Consider the following 22,557-nt stretch of genomic DNA (forward strand, 5'->3'; position numbering starts at 1 on the left):
ACCGGCGTCGACGTCTAGCACTTCCGGGATTGATTTATCGCGTCTAGACAAGACGCGATAAATCGATCCCAGAAGATCAATTGCTTGCCGCCGAACCAGCGGGTAAGTATAGACGTACCCTAAGCAGCCCCTCTGCGCGTGGGTGGAAGGTGGAGATGGTGGCTAAGTGAACCCTTATTGACGACATAGACAGACCTTGCTGCTTAAGATGGAGAATATAGTCTAGTATAAGTGGCACCGAGGCGAGCGTCAGGGATGGGAGGTTCTCTGACCAGACTGAAAATCTCTTCCCCTTGACAAGGTAGGTAGCTCCTGTCGAAGGTTTTCTGCTGCCAAGGAGAACTTGTCTGACTTGATCAGAGCAGGAGAGCTCCACTGAGACCAGAGGCCTCGTGTTCTGAGACCTCCCAAATGTGCCCCCCCCCCCCAGCCCAAGTCTGACGTGTTTGTCAGTAACGAGAGGGATGGCAGAGGGCTGGTGAAGGGGACCCCTGCACCTACTACCTTTGGGTCGAGCCACCACAGGAGGGAGTCGAGTACCGGGTGAGGCAGGGTTATAATCCTGTCCAAACTGTCCCGGACTGGCAGATACACTGACGCTAGCCATAACTGAAGATACAAGCCGCCATGTGTCCCAGAAGCGTCAGGCAATTCCTTGCTGTAGTGGTGGGGAACTACCTGAGACCCCATATGTCGTCGCCCAGGGACCAAAACCTGGCTTGTGTCTAGTCCAGCACTGCCCCTACAAACTCTATCCTCTGAACAGGGGACAGCGTTGATTCTCCTTTGTTTAGAAGGAGACCCAGTTCATCGAACGTCATTCTTATGAATGACCTGTGTCGCCACTTGAGACCTGGAGCGGCCCTTGATCAGCCAGTCGTCGAGGTATGGGAACACCTGTACCTGCCACTTTCACAGGAATGCCACCACAACTGCCATGCACTTGGTGAACACTTGAGGAGCAGCTGACAGGCCAAATGGGAGGACAGTAAACCGATAGTGGTGGTTGTTGTAAACTGAGGTATTTTCTGTGGGACAGAATTATTGCTATGTGAAAGTATGCGTCCTTCAAGTCGAGGGCAGTATACCAGTCTCCTGGATCCAGTGAGGGGATAATGGAGGCCAAAGAGACCATGCGGAACTTGAGCTTCTTCACAAACTTGTTGAGTTCTCACACGTCTAGGATCGGCCTGAGCCCACCCTTGGCTTTCGGTATTAGGAAATACCAGGCGTAGAAACCCTTGCCCCTTTGCTCCTGAGGAACCTCTTCCATTGCCCCTAGAGAGAGGCGCGAGTGCATCTCCTGAATAAGGATTTGCTTGTGAGAGGAGTCCCTGAAGAGGAACAGGGAAGGGGGTTGGAAGGGCACAGAATTGGATGGAGTATCCCCTCTCTACCGTGCAGAGTACCCAGTGGTCCAAAGTGATAAGTGACCATGCAAAGTAGAAAGGGGATAGTCGGGACAAAAAGGTAAGTCGGGGTAGATCCAGTTGTTGCACTGGTGCGCCGTCCTCGACGACACCCTCAAAAGGCTGGTCTGGGGCAGGGAGGTGTGTTGGGCTGGCCAGAGCCCTGGCCGGAGGATGGGTGCTGTCGTCTTCTGCCACTCCTATTTCTCTTCCGAGGAGCGTCCTGCCAGTTCTGTGGTTGGTAGAACTGTGAGGGAGGCTGCAGCCAGAAGTGCCTGCGCTGAGTGGCGGGAGTGTGGAGGCCCAAGACCTGAGGGTGGCCCTTGAGTCCTTTAGACTGGAGTCTTTTATCCGTTTTATCGGAAAATAGGGCCAAACCCTCAAAGGGGAGGTCCTGGATGGTTTGTTGGACCTTGTAGGGGAGACCAGAGACCTGCAACCAGGAACTCCTCATTGCAACCCCTGTGGCCATTGTGCAGGCGGCTGCATCTGCCGCATCCAATGCGGCTTGTAGGGAAGCTCGGGAAATCAGTTTTTCTTCCTCCACCAGTGCCGAGAACTCCGCACAAGAGTCCTGCCAGCAAACTTGGCCATCACACAGCAGGTGTTGTGCAAGTATCTGCTAATGATGACCTGCTGATTTGATATGCAGAGCTGCAGCCCCCCATCTTCCTCCCAAAAAGGTCTAGTCTTTTAGTGTCCCTATTTTTAGGGGAGGGGCCCTGGTAGCCCTGGCGCTCGCACTGGTTCGCTGCATCAACCACTAGGGAATCGGGATGTGGGTGGGTATATAGGTGCTCATATCCCTTTTAAGGGACAAAGTCCCACCTCTCGTTTCTCTTGGCTGTAGGGGGGCAGAGATGCCGGGGTCTGCCACAAGGTCTTTGTGGTCTCGGTAATAGTCTTTATTAATGGCAAGGCAATACGAGAGGGTCCGGAGGGGGCAAGGATGTCAACCATTGGGTCGGCATCCTCTACCACCTCCTCTGCCTGAATGCCCAGGTTCTGGGCCACTGGCCACAGAAGCTGTTGCAGGACCCTGTTGTCCTCCAAGACTGGGGCTGTCCATGTCTCAGCCACCGTTTCGTCTGGGGAGGAAGAGGAGGAAAGTCCTGGCAATGGGCCCTGCTCACTCCCCTCAGCGCCCAGGGGGTCATGCAGCTAAGAGGTCTGTAGCCTGTGGTGCCAGGATCATCGGTGCCGGTGCTGAGGTTGTCAATGCCAGTGGTGCCAAGGTCGGAAGAGTCGGTGCCGACGCTGTCAACAGTGCTTGTAGAGGGATGAAGGACGCCAAAGACATCGATGCGGACCTGGACCTTGACCCTTGGATTTGTCCCTGGCTCTGATGATACACCCAGGGTGTCCAGAAGAGCCACTGAGTCAAGGGTTGCCACAGCACCAGATAGGGCTGGCGGTCACGGCGGGACCTGGAACTTGTGCTCCTGGTCCTATCGGAGTGGTAGAATTCTGCCTCCGACTCCTCAGTCAGAGAGAAGGAGGACCACAGAGGAGCGGTACTCCACGGTGCCGGGGAGCTGGTGCTGAGAAACAGGACCGGTGCGGCTCCCCCACGTGGGTGGACCATGCTGGGGAGAGGCGAAATGGAGATCGGTACGCCATCATTGCCAGCTTGCCCTTTGATGGGAATGGGGGCCGGGCAGTCATAGGCAACTTGTCTCTCCTCTGCAGGAAGGACGGCACCATGAGGCGCATAAGGTCCGAGACGCCTCGAATGCCTCTGGCATTGAGGGGAGCTGGAGCTGTCCGCCATGTCCAGCTGGAGAGCAATGAGGGTTCGGACTCAACTGTACCCCGGGGCGGAGGAGCCGAGGTGACGTTGCCCATTGGGTCTCCCTGCCGCAGGCTTCTTGGGCTTGGAGGGGGAAGAGCGACCCATCTCTGGCCTTTTATTTTTCTGGGGCACCGGGGACTGAGACCGGTGCCTGACAGAACACGGTCTATGGGCAGAGCCGTGGCGGTGCCGTGACTCCTTGGGGTCCTTCCTCAGTACCGGCTCGTGCACCGTCAGCGCCGGAGCACTGCACACTGATGAGGAGGTGCTGGGCGTGGGTTCTGCTGAACCCGGGTCGGATTGTGGTCTGAGTGCCACCTCCATTAGAAGAATCTTGAGTCTTTGATCTCGGTCCTTCAAGGTGCTAGGGCAGAACCCTTTGCAAATTCTGCACTTCTCCTTCTGGTGGCTCTCCCCGAGGCACTGCAGACAGGAAGAGTGCGGTTCGCTCTTAGGCATAAACTTTCCACAGTCCTCATAGAGCTTGAACCCTGGGGACCGGGGCATACCCCAGAACCGGGGAAGCGTTGTTGGGGGGGAACCCCCAAAAGAAATCTTAAGAGCTACTAGAACTATGAACTATTAACTGACTACTTACATTAGAAGCTATAAACACGAAGAGCGGACACTGCCCAAACGCGCTTGCAAAGCAAGAGCAACAGTTTGTTCCAGCTAGTCGTCACCGGCGGTGAGAAGGAAATAAGGGGGTGGTGGGTTAACAGGGCCCTATATTGGGCGCCATGAGGCGCAACTCCAGGGGGCACCCAGGCCAACCCTCCGGACGCTGCTAAGGGAAAAATCTTCCAGCTGGTGTGCACGCGGCACGCACACACCTGATTGGAATTGACATGAACAAGCACTGAAAGAAGAAGGATCGGTTTTTGCCTTTGGATACATGTTCAAATACACATGCACAACTTCCAGTGAAGTCTGAAGACAGAATTTGGGCATTCAAAGTTGAACGCATAATGAAGATATGCTAATAGATTAATGTCAAAGTAGTCAAATCTCTTGTACCTTTTCCAAATTGGAAGATAAGGGTATATGGCATTGCTATCAACTTCCGAGTAGGATCAAAGAATTCAAGGCTGCTCCCCTTCTTACATTCTGAATCAATTACATTGCATACCATGGTAATTCGTGTAGTCAATATACATGAGTATGATACTGATTCTGCAAACAATTAAGCATGTGCTTAAGTCTTTGCAGGATCAGGGCCTATATCATTACATCAGATCAGTTTCTCAAGATATAAAAATGAAAACAATGCTCATTTAACCTTTGTGTGGAAGAAAAAAAAGAAGCAAATACAGTTGACTACAGTATGTAGGAAAGACACTCACCTCTCTCTTCAGTTCATCATCTTCCTCCATGATGTCATATACTTTCTCTAGAAGTTTCACTCCCAGCCCTTGCACCACATCAGACCTCAAAATTTCAACCATTCTTCTAATCTTTTCAGGACCAGATAAAACATCTAAAAAAATAATACAATTAACTATTTTTGCACTGACAATATTAACAGTCATCTTATATGTACTAGAAGTACTTAGAGTGGCTGGTACCAGCAAAGGCCTGGGAGGTGGTTTAGGATTGTGGAATAGGCACATCAGCTGCATGTCTCTGATCAGCAGAAATACAATTAAATAGGTCAGTCATCAGAAGGTGACTACTAGGCCTCTATGCAGATGCAAGTGTTGGGGTTACTAGGCCTGCCTAAGCCAGAGTTCTTCCATGTTTAAACTCTGTCCTTCCATGTTTAACTCTAATCGACCTCAAAAGCCAAGGACAGAAATTGGAATGTGTAAATAGCCAGTTACCAATTACGACCTTGCTCATACCAGGTACCAAGCAATAATGATGAGGTTTGCATGTTTCTAGCTGGAGAAGGGGTAATAAACTAAAGGTAAACAGAACCAAATACCTGTTTAGAGGAATGTTACTAACAAGCTAGATTTATAGCTCTAGAATGATTTAACGGCTTAAATGTATAAACATGCCTTCGGTAGAGAGGGGAGGGGGAGTAGAGGGGGGGTGGTGGGGGGGGTGGTAGAGGGGGGGGGTGGGGGGGCTTAGTTATACTTTTTACAAGAAGAGAGAAACTGTTTTTTGCTGGTGTGCTTGATTTGAGACTTGCCTGTCTCCTTGCACCACTTTGAGATCTCAAATAAACTTTGATTGTTTCTCCACCCTGGTATGTTTATTGACGCGAAGCACGCCGGGCAACGAACCCCGCTGTTGCTGTCCTCGGGCCACTGTGCCGGCAACAGTCTTGGCGTCCCTGGGTGGGCTCGAGGCTGAAATTTAGCCTTGCCCGGACCCCTCTCGGAGATCGACGGATTGCGGCGACGACCGACGCCCAGCGCGCACCGGTGATTTCATCGGGGGCCTCGGCGGAGATGTGGTTTGGTCGACCCCGGAGGGTACAACGGTGCAACGCGCTCGATTAGTGGAGAAGCAGCTGCGGGCGACGGTGCAGAACCGGATCCTTGGATAAGGTAGGAATAGTCCAGTGGGGACTTTACCTGTTTTGACCTAGGGACGCCCAGTGTCTCCCTAGAGTATGGGGCAGGGGCAGAGTACTGCAGGCAGGGCAAGGTGTACGCCCTTAGAATGCATTCTGGTGAACTGGAAAGTGTTTGGATCTGATCCGTTGATTAAAAGTAAACTGAAAAAATTCTGTACAGTAGACTGGCCTCAATATCAGTTAGAGGACCAGGAAAGGTGGCCACCGGAGGGATCACTTAATTATAATATGATCCTTCAATTGCTTTTGTTTTGTCAGCGTACGGGTAAATAGAATGAACATATGTATGCACAGTTGTTTATGTTGTTAAGAAATAGGTCAGATCTTTTGCAAAGGTGTAATTTGACTCCGACAGGTTCGGTAGTAACTACTGTTAGTCCCCAGAACCCTCCTCCGGTTGTGATGGCAGAGTCGGTGTCCCCTTCGGCTCCAACACCCCCACCATATAAAGACAGGGTGCCTCAGGTCCCAGAGATTGCCCCCTCGGTGGGATTCTAGCCATTGATTACTGAGACTCGGATAGCCCGTACTGGAACAGATAATCGCCCAGCCACTACAATGCAGGTTTATACCCATGTGCCTTTTAACCCAGTGGACCTAGCAGCCTTTAAGGCACAGGCAGGGGAATTTTCTACGAATCCAAGCAAGTTTATCTCGGTCTTTGAAGGGTGTCTGGCTAGCCATAAGCCTGACTGGGATGACTGTCATGTCCTTATGAGGACCCTGCTGTCTGAGGTGGAGCGTAATCAGGTTGTGTCTAAGGCACGGGAGGAGGCACAGCTTAGACATGAGGCAAACTACTAATGCAAACCCCGATGATCAGGCTACTGAGGCAATTATAAAGGGTATCTTTACCAGCCGTGCTGCCCCTGATATTAAAAGGAAACTGCAGAAAAAGGAGGATTTGATGGGCATGACAATGGCACAGATTCTGGAAACTGCAAACAGGGCTTACAGCCTTAGGGAGGGAGAAAAGGAAAAGAGGCAAGTGAAAATGATGGTTGCAGCAGTACAGGCTGGTGGCAGGGGAAGATTTCAGGAAGGTGGAAGGGGCCGGGGAATGAGAGGACGTGGGCGTGGGTGCCCTGGCTTAAAGGAAAGGCGTCTGGGTCGCAACCAGTGTGCCATATGCCGAAAGGAGGGACATTGGAAAAATGAGTGCCCCGAAAGGGAAGGTACCCCTATGATGGCAGCAGAGGATCAAGAATAGGGGTGTCAGGGGAGACGGACTATCCTGCCCCCGGAACCCCGAGTAAAAATGCGGGTGGGAGATTCGGACATAGACTTTTTAATAGACTCTGGAGCTGCACGAACTGCTGTAAACCAACCCCTTCAGCTGCCTGTGGCAGATTCCCTCACTGTGGTAGGAGCCACAGGGAAAGGAACTAAGTGCCCAGTATATGCTCCAGCGGAATGTGCTTTGGGAAACAGAACTCTATCTCACAGACTGGTTTACCTCCCCGATTGTCCAATGCCACTATTAGGACGGGATCTGCTTTGTCGCTTAGGTGCCACCCTGCATTTCACTCAAGATGAAATAAGCCTCACCTTACCCCCAGAGAATGCCTGGATAATGACACTTGCAATTGAGCCCTCAGCTATGCAAGGCCCAGAGTGGAGTCAGTGGGAGAAGCGGGTTTTTCCTCTGGTATGGGCATCAGGGATCCCAGGAAAGGCAGCCCATCATACTCCTATTATTGTTCAGCTCTTGCCAGGAAAAGGTCCAGTGCGAATCAAGCAGTATCCGATCAAAAGGGAAGCCAGAGAGGGACTGCAGGAGACTATAGACCAGTTCCTAAAGTGCGGGGTACTTCGAGAATGCCAGTCAGCTTGGAACACTCCTATCTTGCCTGTACAAAAGCCCAATGGCACATACCGGCTGTTCCAGGACCTGAGGGCAGTTAATGAGCGGGTTAAGACTCTACACCCCCTTGTTCCAAATCCGTATACATTGTTGGCCTCTATAGGGGGGCAGTACACCCATTTTTCAGTCCTGGATTTAAAGGATGCTTTCTTCACGATTCCGGTTGACCCGCAGTCTCAGGAGATTTTCTCCTTCGAGTGGGAGGACAAAAGGAGGGTTAGAAAGCAGCTTTGCTGGACAGTGCTGGCCCAGGGATTTAAAAATTCCCCCACCCTTTTCAGCCAGGCCCTGGCTAGAGACTTGGAGGAGTGGGACAACGAGGACAAAGTCCTCCTCCTGCAATATGTGGATGACTTGTTAATTGCTGCTGTGGGTCTAACCTCTTGCCTTAAAGCCACTGTGAGCCTCCTGAACTTTGCTGGACTCCGAGGATATCGAGTAGCACAGAGTAAGGCTCAGATTGCTCCCCCAGTGGATGGAATCTGACAACGGAACACACTTCACATCCCAAGTCGTTCAGAAGATATCGGATGCCCTACAGATCCCCTGGAAGCTTCACACGCCATGGCGACCGTAGGCCAGTGGGGTAGTGGAGCATACAGATCAGATTCTTAAGCGGCACCTCTCAAAGGTTTGCCAAGAGGCTTCCCTTAAGTGGCCTAATGCTTTGCCCCTTGTTTTGCTCTGCATTCGCGCTCGCCCTAAGGGCAGGTTAGGGCTCAGTCCCTTCGAGATTATGTTTGGAAGGGCATGGCCTATGAATGGTACACCGGTTCTGGCAGGGGAGTGGGAAATGGGGTGTGGCTTCTTATCTCAGTACATGTGCTCTCTGTCTGCTGTTCTTTGTTCTCTCCACAGGTATACCAAAGATTTGCAGCCTCTCCCGCTGGATGCCCCAATCCACTCCTTGCAGCCAGGCGATTTCGTACTCGTTCAGACTTGGAAGGACGAGCCTCTCCAAGAGAAGTGGAAGGGACCTCACACCGTCCTGCTGGTCTCCCATACAGCAGCAAAGGTTGAGGGACACAAGAACTGGATTCATCACTCTCGCCTGAAAGCAGTGCCTGCTCCTGAACGGTGGACCGTCCAGCCTGCAGAGAAGACTGCCAGCGACGATCTGGGACTTAAGCTGTTATTCAGACGACAATAGTGTCTGCTGGGAATGCCCTGTGATCTCTTTGGACAGTCACAGCGCACTCCCCGCGAGACCTCTGAGCGTTGGTTGTGTTTATTTTCACAGGGCCGGCCTAACCTGGTGGCCTGGTCCCTGTTGTTTTTAATCTGCTTGCTATTGGTAATTGTTATTTTGTGGGTATTTGGGGAATTGTGATTGTTAGGCCCTAGGGTCACCTGCCCAATATGAGTTCAGGTCTAGGGTCTGCCACAGTGGTGCTCTTTGCCATAGAGACACTCCTCTTGTTAACTCCCGTTTCCCCCCAGGCACATGTGGGATGGAAAGGAATCCCTACTAACTTAGAGACAAACACATACGAGTCCCTGAAGGTTTGCTTTGCCCAAGAGTTTAACCTCTCTAACTGCTGGGTATGCTCCCAAATCCCGCACCATGCTGCAGGGTTACCCTGGAGGGTAGTTCCCCAGAATTGGTCACATATCTGTTGGGGATGGTTCAGTAGGGGGAAAAATGCCTCGGGTACCCCCTTGTCACAGAACTGTACCATTGAGTCCCAGTATGCATTAAGGGACGACCCCTGGAAGCCGCAGGCCAACTCAACGTATATCCCTTCCCCTATTAGGTTGCGGCCAGTGGCCCCTGGTTTGGTGTGCTATCGACAGTTTAAGTCCAGCAATCACACCTGGTTTGCTGGGAATAGCACCTGTCAGTATTATTTATCCCGACAGTGACACTTCCATCCCTGTCTACGTTAACGGCAAATCCGACTCTACCGCCCGGTTCGGATCATTTAATGACAAACAAGCAAATAGGTGGAGTAGCGGTTATAATGGCTTGGTAGGGAATGGCCACTCCTTTTATATTTGCGGTACCTCTGCCTATAAGTGGCTACCGCATCGGTGGTATGGAAGCTGCTATCTAGGATATCTTGCCCCTCCCCTTCGTGTCTTCCCTAAACTGCCCCCTGGCCGCCCTTGGCAGCGTAGATCTTTGTATGCCACCCCAGAGCCCATTACAGAAGGAGACAGATTGGGTATGATCTTTCTCCCATCCTATGAGGTGGGACGACTGGCTCAATTTTATTGTAGGCTCTCTGTGTTTCTCACCAAGTATGCCAATGAGACCTTGGCCATAGAGAAAAGCCTTAACTCAGAGCTTTACCAGCTCCGGTTGCTGTCCCTGCAAAACAGACAGGCCTTAGATTATGTTTTAGCCTCCCAGGGCGGGGTGTGTGTCCTTATTGGGAGTGAATGTTGTACTTATGTCCCAGAAAACTCACAGGACATTAACAAGCATGTCCTGTCAGCCGAACAGGCTTTTGAGCAGTGGAAGGCTCAGGAAAGGGAACCCACAGTTTTTGATTCCCTTTGGAGTTGGTTGCCCAACCTAGGAGGACTGGGAAATAGCCTTGTGCGTCTCCTCCTCACAGGTGTGGTACTGTGCCTGGTCACCCTCCTCCTGATTGCTTGTTTTAAATTGCTCCTCCGTAAGCTTTGTGCCCCCCGTTCCCCAGAAAAAGACGGTTACTTACCTTCTGTAACTGTTGTTCTTCGAGATGTGTTGTTCACGTCCATTCCACATTAGGTGTACGCGCGCCGCGTGCACGAACGTCGGAAACTTTTTCCCTCAGCGGCTCCCGTCGGGCCCGCAGGGTCTCCCTTCCCGCCAGAGCGGCGCCCCGCCCCAGCGTATATATACCCCTGCTGGCCCGACCCTCCCTCAGTTCCTTCTTGCCGGTGACTCCGACAGAGGGGAAGGAGGGTGGGAAGTGTAATGGACGTGAACAACACATCTCGAAGAACAACAGTTACAGAAGGTAAGTAACCGTCTTTTCTTCTTCGAGTGCTTGTTCACGTCCATTCCACATTAGACTCACAAGCTTACCATTGGAGGAGGGTAGGAGTCAAGGAATAACTGATTGAAGCACCGCCCTGCCGACCATCGCGTCATCTCTGGTCTGATGGTGGATTGCGTAGTGGGCTGTGAAGGTATGAACCGATGACCAGGTGGCTGCCTTGCAGATCTCCTGAAGCGGGACCTGCGCCAAGAAGGCCGTCGAGGACGCTTGGGCCCTAGTAGAGTGAGCCCGGATCGGAGGTGCAGGCACGTTGGCGAGCTCGTAGCACGTGCGTATGCAAAGCACGATCCACGCCGACAGGCGTTGCGTTGAAATAGGCTGGCCCTTCATCCGTTCCGCAATGGCCACAAATAGTTGGGTCGACTTGCGGAAAGGCCTGGTATGGTCCAGATGGAAAGCCAATGCCCGCCGCACATCGAGGGTATGCAGGCTACGATGGCGTGGGTCCGTATGGGGCTTGGGGAAGAACACCGGTAATCAGACGTCCTGCCCCATGTGAAAACTCGTGACCACCTTAGGGAGGAACTTAGGGTGAGGCCTAAGCTGTACCTTATCCTTATAAAAAACAGTATAAGGAGGCTCCGAGGTGAGGGCCCTCAGCTCCGACACCCTCCTAGCCGAGGTGACAGCCACGAGGAACGCGACCTTCCATGAAAGGTGCATGAGGGAGCAAGAGGCCAGGGGTTCAAAGGGGGGCCCCATGAGCTTAGTGAGGACCAGATTGAGGTCCCACGGGGGTATAGGTGGGCGAGTGTAGGGGAACATCCTATCCAGCCCCTTGATGAATCGGACCACGGTGGGGTTGGAAAACACGGACAGCCCCAATTCCCCCGGGTGAAACGCCGATATGGCGGCTAGATGCACCTTAATAGAAGCGGGGGCAAGGCCCTGGTGCCTAAGGCTCAGCAAGTAATCCAGGATCAGCGGTATCGAGGCCCGCAAGGGCTGGACGCGCTGAGACTCACACCAGAGGGAGAAGCGCTTCCACTTGGCCAGGTAGGTTGCCCTTGTGAAGGGTTTCCTACTACCCAGGAGGATTTGCTGGACCTCCTGAGAGCACCTGTGCTCCGCCTCATTTAGCCAGAGAGCAGCCATGCCGTGAGATGCAGCGATGGCAGGTTCGGGTGGAGTAGGCGACCTCGGTCTTGTGTTATGAGGTCGTGATGGAGGGGGAGGGTTATCGGAGAGGCCACGGACAGCTCTAAGAGAGTTGTAAACCAGTGTTGACGTGGCCACGCCGGGGCGATGAGAATGACCTTCGCCCTGTCCCTGCGGGTCTTTAGAAGGACCCTGTGGATGAGTGGGAACGGGGGGAAGGCATACCTCAGGCTCCCGCCCCACGGGATTGCAAAGGCGTCCGCCAGAGAGCCCGGACTGCGGTTCTGGAAGGAGCAAAACTGTGGGCACTGGCTGTTGTTCACGGTGGCAAACAGATCCACCTGGGGAGACCCCCACCTCAGGAAGATTGAACGGAGGATGTCCCGCCTCAGCCTCCACTCGTGTGTGAGATAGGACCGGCTGAGACGGTCCGCCAATCCGTTCTGGACCCCGGGGAGATATGCCGCCCGAAGGTACACTGAATGGGCTATGCAGAAGTCCCAGAGGAGGAGAGCCTCGTGACAGAGAGGAGAGGACCGGGACCCGCCCTGCTTGTTTATGTAAAACATAGCGGTAGTGTTGTCCGTCAGAACTGACACGCCGTGCCCTCTTATGGTGGCGTGAAAGGTCTGGCAGGCGAGGCGAACCGCCCTCAGCTCCTTCAGGTTGATGTGAAGCGACTGTTCCTCCCTGGACCACAAGCCCTGAGTGCGTAGGTCCCCTAGGTGCGCCCCCCAACCCAGGTCCGACGCGTCTGTCACCAACGTCAGAACTGGTTGTGGGGCGGCGAACGGGACCCCCGCACAGACCTGCTGTTGGTCGAGCCACCAACAGAGGGCGTTCGATACCCGAGCCGGGATCGTGACAACCATGTCTAATGGGTCGCTGTTGGGGCGATATACTTGGGCCAACCACAGCTGCAGAGGCCGGAGCCTGAGGCGGGCGTGTCCAACCACGTGGGTGCATGCCGCCATGTGCCCCAAGAGCTGTAAGCAACGTCTGGCCGTGGTCATGGGGAATCTCTGGATGGAGGTCACGGCCTCCTGGATTGCCAGGAAACGCGATACGGGAAGGCTCGCCCGCGCCGCCACCGAGTCCAGGACTGTCCCTATGAACTCCAGTCTCTGTGTGGGGACTAGTGAGGACTTGGGCACATTGACCAACAGGCCGAGATCGCGGAACACTTATAGCGCCAATGTCACGTGGGCGTGAACCTCTGCCTCTGACCGGCCCGCTAGGAGCCAGTCGTCTAGGTATGGGTAGACGCGCATCCGTCGTTTCCGAAGGAAGGCCGCCACCACGGACATGCATTTCGTGAAGACACGTGGGGCCGTTGCGAGGCCGAAGGGCAAGACCGCAAACTGAAAATGGCGTTGCTGGATAGTGAAGCGCAGGAACCGCCGGTGAGCCGGGCGGATAGCGATGTGAAAGTAAGCGTCTTTCATATCGAGGGCAGCGTACCAATCCCCCGGATCCAGGGAAGGAATGATGGTACCGAGGGAGACCATACGGAAACGTGGTTTTTGCAAGTACTTGTTCAGCTTGCGAAGGTCCAGGATAGGACGGAGGCCCCCTTTCGCCTTGGGAATGAGGAAGTATCTGGAATAGAACCCTTTTCCTCTGAGGTCTGGAGGAACCTCTTCCACCGCCCCTACAGCGAGGAGGGTCCGTACCTCCTGCATAAGAAGTTGCTCGTGAGAAGGGTCCCTGAAGAGGGACGGGGGGGGTGGCTGGGAGGGGGGGGGCGAGGAAAACTGGAGGGCATATCCTGACTCTACCGTGCGGCGGACCCAATGGTCTGATGTTATATGGGACCAGGCACGGAAAAAACGGGATAGGCGGTCCCTGAAACACAGGGGAGGATCCGGGAAAGAGATCGGTACGCTGTCCTCGATCGCGTCTTCAAAATCCTTGCTTATTGCCCGGCTGGGGCTTGTTGTTGCCCTGGCTTTGACCCTGGTTAGGCGTATTGTTGCACCTACGCCTATTGTCTCTGCCCCGCCTACGGTAAGGTTCGTGTCGAGGGCGAGGCTGGTACTGCCTCTGTGGAGGCTGTGGTTTAAAGGGTTTCCTCTGTGTCACAGGGGTATGCATCCCCAAGGACTTGAGGGTAGCCCGCGAATCCTTGAGGCCATGGAGCCTGGCATCTGTCTGCTCCGAAAACAACCCCGTCCCTTCAAACGGAAGGTCTTGGAGGGTGTTTTGCACCTCTGGAGGAAGACCAGACGCTTGCAACCACGCTGAGCGTCTCATCACCACGCCGGACGCGATAGTCCTAGCAGCCGCATCAGCCGAGTCGAGCGAGGCCTGTAACGAGGTCTTGGCCACCGCCTTTCCCTCGTCCACAATGGCCGCAAACTCGGGCTGCGATCCCTGAGGCAAGGCATCCTTAAATTTAGACACCGACGCCCAGGAGTTAAAGTTATGCCTGTTGAGGATCGCCTGCTGGTTCGCTGCGATCCCTGAGGCAAGGCATCCTTAAATTTAGACACCGACGCCCAGGAGTTAAAGTTATGCCTGTTGAGGATCGCCTGCTGGTTCGCGATCCGCAACTGGAGGCCTCCCGACGAGTAGACCTTTCTGCCGAACAAGTCTAATCGTTTCGCCTCCTTGGCCTTGGGGGCTGGGGCCTGCTGGCCATGCCGCTCCTTCTCGTTGACCGCCGAAACGACCAGCGAACATGGGGCTGGATGGGAGAAGAGGAAGTCAAACCCTTTGGATGGGGCAAAGTACTTCCTCTCGACGCCCCGTGCGGTCGGCGCAGAGGAGGCTGGCGTCTGCCACACAGTCTTATAGTTCGACTGTACAGTCTTTATTAACGGAAGAGCAATCCTGGAGGGACCCTCTGGGCTGAGAATGTCTACCATGGGGTCCTCCTGCTCGACCGTCTCCTCCGCCTGCAACCCCAAATTGAGGGCCACCCGGCGGAGCAAGTCCTGGTGTGCCCGGTGGTCAATTGGGGGAGGGCCGGACACTGTTGTGCCCGCCACGGCTTCATCTGGTGAGGAGGAGGAGGTCATGGCCTTTTGAGCGTCCTCATCCTCCTGTAAGTCCTCCTCAGCGGGCTGGCCCTCCGGGGTGCGTCCCCTGCCCTGGGTCACGGACGAGTCCGCCCTTTCGGCCTCAGGTGGTCTGGAGACCGTGGCCTCCGCACGGGAGGTGGGGCGGCACCGTGGGGAGCGGGACCGGTCCCCTGAAGGGCCCGATCTCGAAGTTCTGGATGGCGGGCCTTGTTGATGATAGGCCCACGGGGTCCAGAACGGCCACTGTCCCGGATGGCTCCAATGCGGTTGCCAAGGGGCCTCGTGCCGTGTAGCGGCATGCCCTCTGCGGCCGTATCTCGACAGCCCCGAGCTCTCTTCCGACGCAAGCGACGGTGACCTGGAGGGCCACGGCGGTGCCGTGGAGCGGTGCCGGTCCGCTGTCGGGGAGCGGTGCCGTCGGGACCGGGACCGTGAGTAGCGCCGTACCGATCTGGATCGAGAACGGTACCGTTGACCGTGGGACCGGGAACGGCTGCGGGAGGACGGTCTTGGGGTCCTCGCCGTCGAAGCGTCCCGGTGCCTGCTCGGGCCGGGTTGCTGGGACGGTGCCTCGCTCGCGCCGGGGCCTGTCTGTTTGGAGGCCCGTTGCGCGGCGGGAAGCCGGGAGTCCACCGAGGCGGAGCTCGACCGGGACCGGCGCCGGGAGCGGTGCCGAGATGGCGACCGCGATGGGCGCATCATCGCCGGCTTGCCCTTGGAAGGCAGTCTCGGCGGAATGTCTTTGGCGCGGAGTGTGCTGACGGAGGACAATTCAATGAGGTCCTTCGCCGCCTCAAATGTGTCCGGGGTGGAGGGCTGTTCCAACAGTTCCTCCAGCCCCTCCTCCTCACTCGACGCGCTTGTCCCGCGGCTCGACGGGCCTTTCGGCGCCGGAGCCACTGGTACCGGGACCTGTGCCGGGGCCGGCACGGCTTTGGACGCACTAGCGGTCTTCGTTGGTGCCACCTTCTTGTGCGGGGAGCGACCCCGGGCCTTGGGCTGGCTCTTGGGCTTGGCCGGCGAAGCAGACCGGTGCCGGGCGTGATCTCGCCGAGGCGGCACCGTAGGCTTAGTCTGCACCGCCTGTGTCGGGTCGCGGACCGATGCCGGGGCACTCCGCACCGAAGCCGACGGTGCCGTGGAAGCGGAGGGCTGTAACACCATCTCCATGAGGAGCTGTTTTAGGCGAAAGTCTCTCTCTTTTTGAGTTCTGGGCTTGAAAGCCTTACAAATTTTACAGCGCTCCTTCTGGTGTGCTTCCCCCAGGCAACGGAGACACGACTCGTGTGGGTCGCTCACTGGCATGGGCCTGCGGCACGCGGCACAAGCCTTGAAGCCTTGGGCGTGCGGCATGCCCCGCCGCCCAGGGCCGGTGCCGGGGTTGACCAAACCCCTATCACCAAGAGTTTGTTTGGTCTTTGTGACAACTAAATAACTACTTAACTCTAACACTTACTAAACAATGAACTGATAACTATTGCTAATGGCTATGCTAAGGGACACTCTCAAGCGAGAGAAGAGTTGTTCCAACGTCGCCACGGGCGGTAAGAAGGAACTGAGGGAGGGTCGGGCCAGCAGGGGTATATATACGCTGGGGCGGGGCGCCGCTCTGGCGGGAAGGGAGACCCTGCGGGCCCGACGGGAGCCGCTGAGGGAAAAAGTTTCCGACGTTCGTGCACGCGGCGCGCGTACACCTAATGTGGAATGGACGTGAACAAGCACTCGAAGAAGAATCCCAGCATACCCTCTCATTGAGAACCCCAGCTCTATGGCACTCAATCGTATCTTGTCTACAGAATATGAGAAAACTCAGCCAAAAGCTTGTTGAGTATTCTCAAAGGAGGGAACTGTTGGGGTTACTAGGCCTGCCTAAGCCAGAGTTCTTCCATGTTTAAACACTGTCCTTCCATGTTTAACTCTAATCGACCTCAAAAGCCAAGGACAGAAATTGGAATGTGTAAATAGCCAGTTACCAATTACGACCTTGCTCATACCAGGTACCAAGCAATAATGATGAGGTTTGCATGTTTCTAGCTGGAGAAGGGGTAATAAACTAAAAGTAAACAGAACCAAATACCTGTTTAGAGGAATGTTACTAACAAGCTAGATTTATAGCCCTAGAATGATTTAACGGCTTAACTGTATAAACATGCCTTCGGTAGAGAGGGGAGGGGGAGTAGAGAGGGGGTGGTAGAGGGGGAGAGAGGGGGGGCTTAGTTGTAAAAAGTATAAGAAGAGAGAAACTGTTTTTTGCTGGTGTGCTTGATTTGAGACTTGCCTGTCTCCTTGCACCACTTTGAGATCTCAAATAAACTTTGATTGTTTCTCCACCCCGGTATGTTTATTGACGCGAAGCACGCCGGGCAACGAACCCCGCTGTTGCTGTCCTCGGGCCACTGTGCCGGCAACACAAGGTTCATACAGATTCAGTTTGCAAAATCAGGTCTTGGAGGGTCAGAGTTTCAGACTCAGAAAGACATCACTGTATTAGTGTATACTCTGATCATGTCGGGAAGGTTCTTTGTAGTCATTATGGTAGAAACATTTTTTTTAAATTAAGCTGATGTTCTGAAAATAATTGTGTGGCAAAAGGTGGATTCTACAACAAATTTCACAGCCATACAATATACAGAACCCTGATAGAGAGGTAAAAACAACAACACTTCAATCACTTTACATTTGAAAAACAAAAACGAATGTAAAAGTTCAGTAAGTATTGTATTTATACACAGGACAGAATAGCACGGGCTGCAGTATAGTCTTCCACCAGTGTGCCTCGACCTTTCAATCCTTCATTTCTCTGCTTAAACTGCAAACAAAGGATCCCACTTATGAATGTAGTTTTATGATAATGGAAGGTCGGCACCAGGAACAAAACAGAAAGTGCCAAAACTTGACTTTGGACACTGAAATCATCCAAAATTAATATGGCTGTCACTACTGACATAGGCTGGATTTAAGCCAATGATTCAAGGCTGAAAGATATCATATCCTATTAGCACCCTAAATCCCCTTTCTGCATTAACATGTGAAAGTAAAGGACTTGATCTAACCAGAAGAGATTGCAATTTAAGAAAATTTAAGCCACTGCACTTCCACCAGCACCTTCCAATTGGTTATAGATTTCCAGTACCAGCAGCTGTAAAATACCTGAGCAGATCACCACACTATTATAAATTTTGAAGTGCAGCTATGTGAGAAAAATTGACTATGTAAAAAGGCACTTCCTTACTGACCAAAATTTGCTCCCTGTACATTCACAGAGTCACGTCCGCTGACCACAGAGACAAAAGCTTTCAGTACATTTTACTCCTGTTATCTTTGCAGAACCGCCATAACTATGGGAGAGTTATCTTGATTCAATTCTGCTTTCTCAATCACCAGAAGAGAATCAGCTAGAATCCTTGTTACTTACAACACATGAGCCAGGAAGAACAGTTTGAGACTTTCAGATTCCAAGCTGATTTTTTTCCATCCAGCTTTTGACTTGCAAACTGAGCTCGAGCTCTGGGACCCTGCAAGGGGTGGGGAGGAAAGAGGATGAACCCAGAACCTGGGCTCCAGTGCAAGCCAGAACATCTACACTGCAATTTTTAACCCTGCAACACGAGCCTGGGTCAGCTGACCTGGGCCAACCACGGCCATGTCACAGATCTTTTATTCCAGTGCACAGTTACTCTGAAAGTCAAAAACAAACCTTAAGATGCCATTTTTAGAGCAGCATTTCAGAATATGACCACTCTTGTGAAGGCTGAATTTCAAAAGTTGATTTACCTGCATTGTTGCAAAATTAGAGAACTACTTGTAGCTGCAAAATAAGGACCCCATTCTGTGATGGGATCTCTGCAAGTGACTCCTGCATCTGCACAAAGCCCCAGGTTTTTAGATGCTGAGTTGAGTCCCATTTAAAGATTAAGCCTTAAAGGTGATCTGCAAAGCTTTACAGCAACTAAATTATTTGGAAGTTTTAAAGTTGTATTTTAAGACATTGATATCTACAATTTTTTATGATTTTAGATCTTAAATGGTTATTTAAGACCTTCATAGTGTCGGTCACATATTGATAGATTACCTCATGGACCACCTTCTCTTCCATTCACAATTAGATGGAGCACCTCCCCTCCAACTATCAAACAAACATCATCCCTGTGGCAACTACAGCAATTACTTAAGTGGAAAAGTGATATTAAAAATGTAATTAATTTTAGCCGCTTTCATGTGATTAACAGAGGAAAGGAGAACAGCCCCATGTGACTAGCCAGCTTCCTGTGGACCACCAGCAAGTGCTCTGCAAACCACTGGTGGTCCATAGACCACAGTTTAAGAACCACTATTTTAAAGCATTAACAGAGCTACAGACCTGAAGGAAATTCTTCAAATTTGAATTTCTCTGGTTCATTAGATACTTTTCCATGTAGGATCAGAGTGTCTCTGTATTTCCTATGAAGCTTGAACTCTGATGCAGGGGTTAGGATTGAAGGGTGTTCACAGTTCTCTTTAGAATCCATTTTCAGTGTCTGAGTCATTAGCTGTACCAAATCATTCATTTCATTTGTATTGCTTTTTCTAGAAAAGGAAAAAAATCTAATTCAATCCCAATCTCCATTTTGCAGTCAATGAAGACTTTCCATAATCTTGTGATCTAAGCAGGCCCTGTTATGTACTCTGTGTTAAATTCTTGTTGCTATGCAGATCCATTGGTGGTGGTAGCAATGCAACAAGGCATAAGAGCTTTTAGCATCATTTCATATAACTTCTGCACAAAGCAAGTCTTAATAACAAAGTTTAAGAACCCAGCCAGCCACCAACATCCAATCTACACTAGCATTACCACCACTGGAAGTACAATGGAGGACGATTTTAAGAAAGATGCCAAATGTAGACAAGATCCTAGATAAATACTTCAGCTGAGCCCACAATGTCAGGAAAACCATGTTAGCAACTTTCCAAGTAATAGTTCTCAGTGCTTCCTGACACATTAGTTCCTCTCCTTGATGCTGGAAGATCAATTTCCTGGAAAGCATTCATGCCAGCACTTGGAGGCACAGCAGCCACACACAAAGAAGTTAAACACAGTAGATAAAGAACTGTGTGTCACAAAAGAGCAACAAACAAAAGGTATCTGATTCATTTACTGTGCACCTCATCATAACACCACTATGCATCATCGTTGGAAACACATTTCTGCACACAGTTTTCCACACCAAGTTAAAGCACAATAAGGTACTTATTTGCAGTGTCAGTGACTACTGAATGTCTGCATGCAAGTAAGAAAACACTTACCCTTCCTTGGAATCTCCATCTGACTTATCTGTGGAGCTTGTGGAAGAGCTTAGCTCATCATCAGACAGACAATGGATTAATTTTTTTTTCTGTTATAGATGACAAAAAAATTATTTTGTAGAATTAGGCATTTTATTCAATCAATAGTTTGTACTATAAGCATGGATTCTTTGAAGTATGTGACAAAATAAGCTTCAACAAGCACATTTTTACAATTTAACTTTATAAGTAAATACAAGGGGCTTTTAAGTATTAAGTCCAAGAGTCAAAAGAAGATAGTTAAAGCACATACACCATCATCATATGCTCATTTAACTAGCATTAAACCTGACCTGTGCTGTTTCAACCTACACTGAATGCTTTGCCAAGTGTGTTACAGAGTCGGACAATTTGTGCCACGTTTAAGTCTGCGACCATGTGTAATTCTACTGGCAAATTCATGATAGAAAGGTAAAGCAGGTATCATTTGATTTTTAAAAATCTACAGAATCATAATTTCAGTGGTATCACCCTCTGTGGCATGGTGGGGGGGGGGGGAATTCACCTCCCACCCCACTGTCTCCCAGCCCCAGGTCCTCCAGTTGGTGGAAATGTTGATGACCAATTTCCAACAACATTGTACTAAGTTGGATATTATTCAAAATCCCTTTCTCCCATGAATACAATGGTACCAAACATGACAAACCTAGAACAATTATGCAGATACATATTAGAGAAAATATTTAAAATCAACATTTTTAAAATTATACTTTAAGACAGGCATATCAAACATGCAGCCCTCATAAAGTTAAACTGTGGCCCTTGACTGACTGTACTGTGTTACCAGTTAATGCTCAGAACATGATATCCCCTATTAATTTTTTTAAACGTTAGATTACTATAAATGAAAGGAGCGCTTCAAGTTGATTTGCTATCATTGGCAAAAAAAGCGGTTCACTGGTATTGATTATCAGCTTTGTTGATTATGCCAAAATAGTTGTAATGAGGCATTGCTTAAGATGTCAGCGTTCAGCTAGAAATTACTGGAATCCACCCGTGAATAGTATGCATACCGTTAATTACAATCCCAAAGTAATTATTACAAAATCCTTGTTTTTACTTTGGTTTTGATCAACTAGCAGCTGAATCTTTGGAGAATACCACCAGGGAGGATGCGGTTAAACAACTCTTGGTGGTGTTGCCAGTTCCCTTCTGTGCACTTGGTTCAGATGAAGGCCTAGGACACGAAAACAGAGCAATGAAAGTCATTGGTGGGGGTGGGGGTGGGGAAGAGAGCAGGTAGTTCGTGGTCATAACACAGCATCTAAATGCTCTTTCCTGGATTTTCCTAACAACTCCAGAACAGTTACGCATGGCTGGGATGGACTTCCCCAGAAATAACCAAGCTCCATCTAAACTCATTAGGTGCTGTTATATGCCAAGCAGGGACAATTTTAAAGCTACAGGATGAGCTTACTGGCAACCTATTTGCATATGACACTCCAGAGCTCATTAATATCATGACAAAAATCAGCCTTCAGTGATGAGATAGCTAAAGATGTCAGTCAAATGGATACTTTGGGTCATGACTTGTATGAAGCCTTCAAAACCCAAAGAATTATCCAAGGCTCCATTAATCTATGGGCTCAAATCAAGAACAGACTAAAGCTGTGCTCAAATGCAAAGAGAGTCAGAGTGAAGACGGCAGAGACTATTCTAGAGCTAACCGCAGGGTCATTGTTCACTCATCTCCTGGTTATGTCCAGATCTCAGCATATTGTTGATTTACATGAGTGTTTGGGAAAGTACTCTAAGAAAGTACAATCGATGTTCAAATGTGATGGAACAATGCACGTGTATCAGGTGATAAGCAAACTAATGCACATCTTGCATAGTCTTCCTAAAACAGGACCTACTGACAATATGACAACCAATACCTTATGCCAGCAGACCCCTTTGAGTATAACAATCATAGATGGTATGGCTGAGGTACAAGCTCTTGAAAAACCAGAAACTTAACACTTGCCAAGATTTGGCTGAACACTTCATTATGAGGCTACAGAGTAAATATTAGACCTATGATGAAATCCACCTTGTGTTTGACATATACACAGGAATCAATTAAAAATACTACCAGAAAGAAGTGGCTCCATGGCACTGCACCTATCCGATACCACAGTGGTTCTCAAACTGGGTTGCGACCCCATTTTAATGGGGTTGCCAGGGCTGGCTTAGACTTGCTGGGGCCCAGGGCCAAAGCCCAAGCTCGAGGGCTTCAGTCCTGGGCAGCAGGGCTCAGGTTACAGGCCCCCTGCCTGGGGCTGAAGCCCTTGGGCTTTGGCCACCCCGACCGGGGAAGGTGAGGCTTTGGCTTTGCCCACCCGCCCCATCAGGTGGCAGGGCTTGGGCAGGCTCAGGCTTCGATCCTCCCCCTGCTGGGGTCCTGTCGTAATTTTTGTTGTCAGAAGGGGATCGCGGTGCAATGAAGTTTGAGAACCCCTGCGATACAAAAATCATTGACTCCATGAACATCTCCAATGTCATAATGAAGAAGCTACTGTCTCATACTCACATGAAGTATGAATTAACCAC

The 22,557-nt window shown here is 51.2% G+C and overlaps 1 protein-coding gene across 1 annotated transcript in view; it reads right to left on the reverse strand.

The window, feature by feature from the left end:
• NEK4 (NIMA related kinase 4) overlaps positions 1-22,557 on the reverse strand; it is a 50,795-nt gene that overhangs the window by 2,708 nt on the left and 25,530 nt on the right. The window contains exons 13-15 of the mRNA XM_065407509.1: positions 19,987-20,075; positions 19,064-19,269; positions 4,545-4,678 (exon numbers count right to left, since the gene is read on the reverse strand). Of these exons, the coding sequence (XP_065263581.1) occupies positions 4,545-4,678; positions 19,064-19,269; positions 19,987-20,075 (429 nt within the window). The remainder of the gene's footprint in view (positions 1-4,544; positions 4,679-19,063; positions 19,270-19,986; positions 20,076-22,557) is intronic.

This window comes from Emys orbicularis, chromosome 7 (genome assembly GCF_028017835.1).
Source record: "Emys orbicularis isolate rEmyOrb1 chromosome 7, rEmyOrb1.hap1, whole genome shotgun sequence".
Classification (NCBI taxonomy): Eukaryota; Metazoa; Chordata; order Testudines; family Emydidae; genus Emys; species Emys orbicularis.